This window comes from Aethalodelphis obliquidens, unplaced genomic scaffold, assembly GCF_003676395.1.
Source record: "Aethalodelphis obliquidens isolate GAN/ISIS:26980383/991018 unplaced genomic scaffold, ASM367639v1 scaffold9, whole genome shotgun sequence".
In the NCBI taxonomy this organism is placed as follows: domain Eukaryota; kingdom Metazoa; phylum Chordata; class Mammalia; order Artiodactyla; family Delphinidae; genus Aethalodelphis; species Aethalodelphis obliquidens.
The window spans coordinates 45,896,558-45,901,773 of record NW_020837953.1 but is presented as its reverse complement, the minus strand read 5'-3'; the positions used below and the strand labels follow the sequence as shown (position 1 = coordinate 45,901,773).

Here is a 5,216-nt window from a genome sequence, read left to right as displayed (position 1 = left end):
ATTAAAATGTTTTTTTCTTTTGCGGTACATGGGACTCTCACTGTTGTGGCCTCTCCCGTTGCGGAGCACAGGCTCCGGACGCGCAGGCTCAGCAGTCATGGCTCACGGGCCTAGCTGCTCCGCGGTATGTGGGATCTTCCCAGACCAGGGCACGAACCCGTGTCCCCTGCATCGGCAGGCGGACTCTCAACCACTGCGCCACCAGGGAAGCCCAAATAAAATGTTTTTAATTGATTGTGGTGATGGTTGCACAACTCTGTGGCTATATTAAAAAACAATGAATTGTACACTTTAAATAGATGAATTGTGTATTATGTGAATTATATCTCAGTAAAGCTATTACCAAAAAAATCATGTGATAAAGATCCTGGACAATCAAGAGAGTCTGAGAGTCTGGAAATTTATAATCTGTGGTAGGCAGAATAATGACTCCCTGAAGATGTCCAGGCCCTAATGTCTGGAACCTGTGAGTATGTCACCTTATATGACAAAAGGGACTTTGTAGCTGTGATTAAACACATGGAGTCTGAGATGGGGAGATGAGCCTCATTTGCATAAGTGTGCCCAGTCTAATCATGAGTCCTTAAAAGCAGAGGTCCTTTCCCAGATGCATCAGAGAGATGAACCTAAAAATAATGACGAGAGATACAAAGCACTTGACCTGCCATTGCTGGCTATGAAGATTGAGGAAGGAGGCCACAAGCCAGGGAAGGTGCTAGCTTCTAGAAGCTGGGAATGGCCCTCAGCTGATAGCCAGCAAGGAAACAGGGATCTCAGTCCTAAAACCACAAGGATCTGAATTCTGCCAACACCCAGATGAGCAAGAAAAGGGCTCCCCTTGAGAGGAACACAGCAGCCCTGCCACCCCTTGGTTTTAGTTCGGTGAGACCCACATCAGACTTCTGACCTAAAGGGCTGTAAGATAATATATTTGCTTTGTTTGAGCCACTAAATGGTAGTCAACTGTTATGGCCACCATAGAAACCAATATGTCGCTACTTTATGTAGAATTTATGAAGCTAATTTTAAAAGAGAGAGAGAGAGAGAGAGAGAGAGAGCGGGAGAGAGAGAGAGTGTGCTGGGCTTTCTCATGCCTGGGGATGAAAAGATGTACTGGTGGTTGAAAATCCATGACACCTGTTCTTTCCTCCCCACCCTGTACAAAGAGCAGAGTGAAGAAGTAGAACTGACTTAGTGACTGCTTCCCCAAAATGGAAACTGCAACATGATTTTATTTCTAACTCCACTGCCCTCTCTTGTGAGTCATTCGTCTCTCCAGGTCTCACTTTCCACATCTGGGAAGCAGGCTCAATTAACCCTGACTTCTGCCTACCCCACAGTTTAGGAAGACAAAAAAAGTCAGCTTCAAACAGAGCTCCAGGGCGCTCCTTGCAGACACAGTTCAGGTCACGGGACACCCTCCATCACCACCACAGGGCATCACTCCTTTCTTCCGGCTTCCTTCAGAGGGTTTTGGGCATACCTGGTCCGATGGGATATGGAGTACCTTGTGATGTGGCATAACCTGTGATGTGGCGTATCTTGTGATGTGGCCTTGTAGCTGCTGTTAGCAAAGAAATGAGAAAAGCTTTAGGTATGCAAAGGTGCTAAAGCTCATCATAAAGCCCCGTGGACAAGCTTTGAGATTTTTGGTTTTAGGGGGCAACACTCTCACACCTGGATGAAACCAAATTGTTTTCATGATGGAAAGAAAGCAAAGTAATGGTCCAGATCAGACTAGAAGGTACAGAGTCAGGAGGAGACTGAGATAAGGACTAAGAGTGAGAGAGGGTAGAGAAATGAAAACATCTCAGCTATGTGTGGGCATGGAAGTACTGGCAGGGAGAACAGCTGTGACACCCTAGGCTCATTTCATGTCACTCCCCAGTCCCCACCCCACTGACACCTAAGTGGACACATGCATGTTCTTAATAAGCTGGTTACTGCTGACTTGGCTTTGGGATGTTTTGAGAGGTGCCCTCGAGGTAACGGACGTTGGCTGTACAAGGATCTGGGAAACGTCCCCACCGCTCATATCAGTCTCTGAGCACTGCCTTCTCCCATCTGTGCCTCCTTTGGCCCCAGTTTACATGCTATGCGAGTGCACAGTGCACCCAGGGTTACGAACATGGGAAGGGCTCTTGGCCAAGTCCTGGCATCGTCCAGCATGGTTTGGCTGGCCGCTGCCCTAGACCCTCCCACCCACTTCCAGCTATGGAGGCAGCCGGGCAGGGACCCGGCTCCTTGACTCTCCTCTCAGGTCCCACCCAGTATGGCCAAATCCTTGCTGAGGCCCAGCAGCTCCATGCAGGCCCCCAGATGGCCCCTAGCTTTGATGACAGTGGAGCCCAGCCCCCCTTGGCTCCCCAGCCTTCCTGGAACCCTCTTGCTTAATATCCTGTGTGGTAATCACGCCGGTTGGCCCTACTTAGTCTGCTGGCCACTGCCAAGTTCCTTCTGCTAGTTCCTGACATTCCTACCTCTAATGGAACCTTCATGGAATCAAAAGCTGCTAAAAGTCTTCTTTCTCTGGTCAGAATGCCCTCTGTTGGGTGGTCAAGCGCTCTGCAGCACAGGTGACCAGGCATTCTCCTGTCTCTGGGATGGGAGGAAGGTGGGTCTGAAGAAGGGAAAGAGCTAAGATGCTCAGGAGTAGGGATGAGACCATCCAAGAGGTGGTCCTGGGTGGTCTGGCTGGTCAAGGTAGCTGCAGCCCTGCCTTATTTAACTCAAGGTCACCCAGGGTCTGCTGAGAAGCAGGAAGGAGCAGCAGCTTCTCTGATGGCTGCGGCCCCACAGGGGGCACTGACCACGCTGTAGGGCTGGGAGGAAAGTGGGCATGAAGGTGAGAGTGAGGGTCAGGTACTGTGTGATAATGGTGAAGGGTGGGGCAGAGGACCGGCATACCACCCACTGAGTGCTCAGAGAGGTAGCTCACCCTGTCATCTCTTTATAACCTCACCATCACCCCTCAGAGGCCTTTTGCCCATCCACGATCTTGCTACTAAAGCCACACAGGTGCCAGCTACCACTTCCTGGGCACTTATCACAGGTTAGTGTCTTCAAGGTCACACGAGTGTAGTCAGAGAGCTGAAGCTGTCTGGTGGAGACACGGCCCACAGCCTGCTCTCCCAACCGTAAACCACTACTTCCGGATATTAAAAATGGGATGCGCCAAGCCGCTCGTTCCATAGATGGAGAAAAGCGAGGTCAAGTGACCTGTTCTAGGTCCCACAGCTTGTGCCAGATCGTGGGCAACCCGGCTCCTCGACACAACCACTTCCCTCGGCCCTCCTGTGGCCCAGAAGGCGGCCTCTATGATGCACAAGAGAACCCAAGGCGACAGAGAAGGGTCCGCTCACTTCGTTCTTAAGTCCAGCCCATCCACGGGAACCCAGGAATCATGTGGGAGGGCCCAGACCCCGACCCCTACCCGCAGCGACCGGAGCTAGGGGGCGTGGTCTCGCCTGCGCCTCTGCCGCCCGCCCCTCGTTCGGCCCCACTGCGCGCGCCCCTCGCCTGGTCCCACTGCGCGTGCGCGTCCCTGACCCGGCGGGGCCCCTTCTGCGCGCGCGCGCGCCGAGGCCGCAGGGGTCTGAGGGCGAGGTCCCGCGGCTGCAGCGCCCTCGCGGACAGTGACGAGTCTCGGGTTGGGCCGGGAAGGGTCGGTCGGGCCCGACCTGGCCTCGCGCCTTCCCCGTTCGCCGCCCCCGGCGTCGCTGGCGAAACCCGAGCGCGCGTCAGGCTCGGGGCCGCGTGACGCGCCCCTGTTAGGGTGGGCCCGGCGGGCGGAAGAGGATGCGTGGGGCCCCCGCTTGGCCTGAGCTCGGCCCGGAGCACCGGGCGCCCTGCGCAGCCCCCGACGTTTCCGGGAGAAGCGGCCGGCTCTGACGGGCGAGATGAAGTAAGCTGCATCCCCCGCTTTCTCTCCGGCTCCTTTGGCCGCAGGAATTATTTACAGCCCGAGGGTGACCGCGTGCTCGCGCCCAGCCGAACCCGCAGGCCCGGGACGCCGGCCCCTCGTGGCTGTGAAATCCTTGGGCGTTCAGTTGGGAAGAGTCACCCCAGCCACCACCCACCCGCATTCCCTTCTCCGCCTTCCTTCCGCGAAATAAATTATTGTTCGCTTCTGCCTCCGTATATCCCCTGACGCGGCAGTTGTGTTTGGTGGCGGGTGGGCAGGAGGCAGCCAGGCGCGGTCGAGGCTGGTCCGGAGGGGCCGGCGGCATCCCCTTTCCTAGGCTTTCTGCAGTTCAGTTCAGTGAGAGGAGGAACTTGCGGCTTCCCCACTCCCCCACCCTGGAATCTGCTTAATCTTTGGCATTAGCGCTCAGGTTTCGATCAGCGTTTCAAACACATCCATCCAGTGAATGGTTTTGCAGAAGTAAACCTATCTGGGTCTCTGAAAATCAGCTCACTCAAACTTGAATGTGTAGCTGGAAGTGAGAACTTCTGGAAAAATCATAAGCCGAAATTGCTTGTCCCGCAACCCTCTGTCCCCTCCCCCCACCAGGCCCGTAGCTTGGGGAAGGTAGCCAATGAGGGAAACCTGGGTAGACCAGGTGTATTTTTTTTTCCATATATATATTTTTTATTTTTATAGATCTTTATTGGAGTATAATTGCTTCACAATACTGTGTTAGTTTCTGCAGTTTCTCCTGTACAACAAAGTGAATCAGCCATATGTATACATATATCCCCATATCCCCTCCCTCTTGAGCCTCCCTCCCACCCTCCCTATCCCACCCCTCTAGGTCCTTGCAGAGCACAGAGCTGATCTCCCTGTCTATGCTGCTGCTTCCCACTAGCCATCTATTTTACATTTGTGTCAATGCCACTCTCACTTCACCCCAGCTTCCCCCCCCCACCCCGTGTCCTCAAGTCCACTCTCTATGTCTACGTCTTTATTCCTGCCCTACCACTAGGTTCATCAGTACCATTTTTTTCTTTTTTTAGATTCCATATATATGCGTTAACATACGGTATTTGTTTTTCCCTTTCTGTCTTACTTCACTCTGTATGACAGACTCCAGGTCCATCCACCTCACTACAAATAACTCAATTTCGTTCCTTTTTATGGCTGGGTGATATTCCATTGTATATATGTGCCACATCTTCTTTATCCATTCATCTGTCAATGGACATTTAGGTTGCTTCCATGTCCTGGCAATTGTAAATAGAGCTGCAGTGAACATTGGGGTGCATGTGTCTTTTTT

General features: G+C 53.0%; 1 protein-coding gene across 1 annotated transcript in view; it reads left to right on the top strand.

Annotated features, from left to right (window-relative positions):
• Positions 1-3,240: 3,240 nt before the first annotated feature.
• H6PD (hexose-6-phosphate dehydrogenase/glucose 1-dehydrogenase) overlaps positions 3,241-5,216 on the top strand; it is a 33,876-nt gene continuing 31,900 nt past the window's right edge. The window contains exon 1 of the mRNA XM_027110290.1: positions 3,241-3,904. Coding sequence (XP_026966091.1) covers positions 3,900-3,904 — 5 coding nt within the window. The 5' untranslated portion in view covers positions 3,241-3,899. The remainder of the gene's footprint in view (positions 3,905-5,216) is intronic.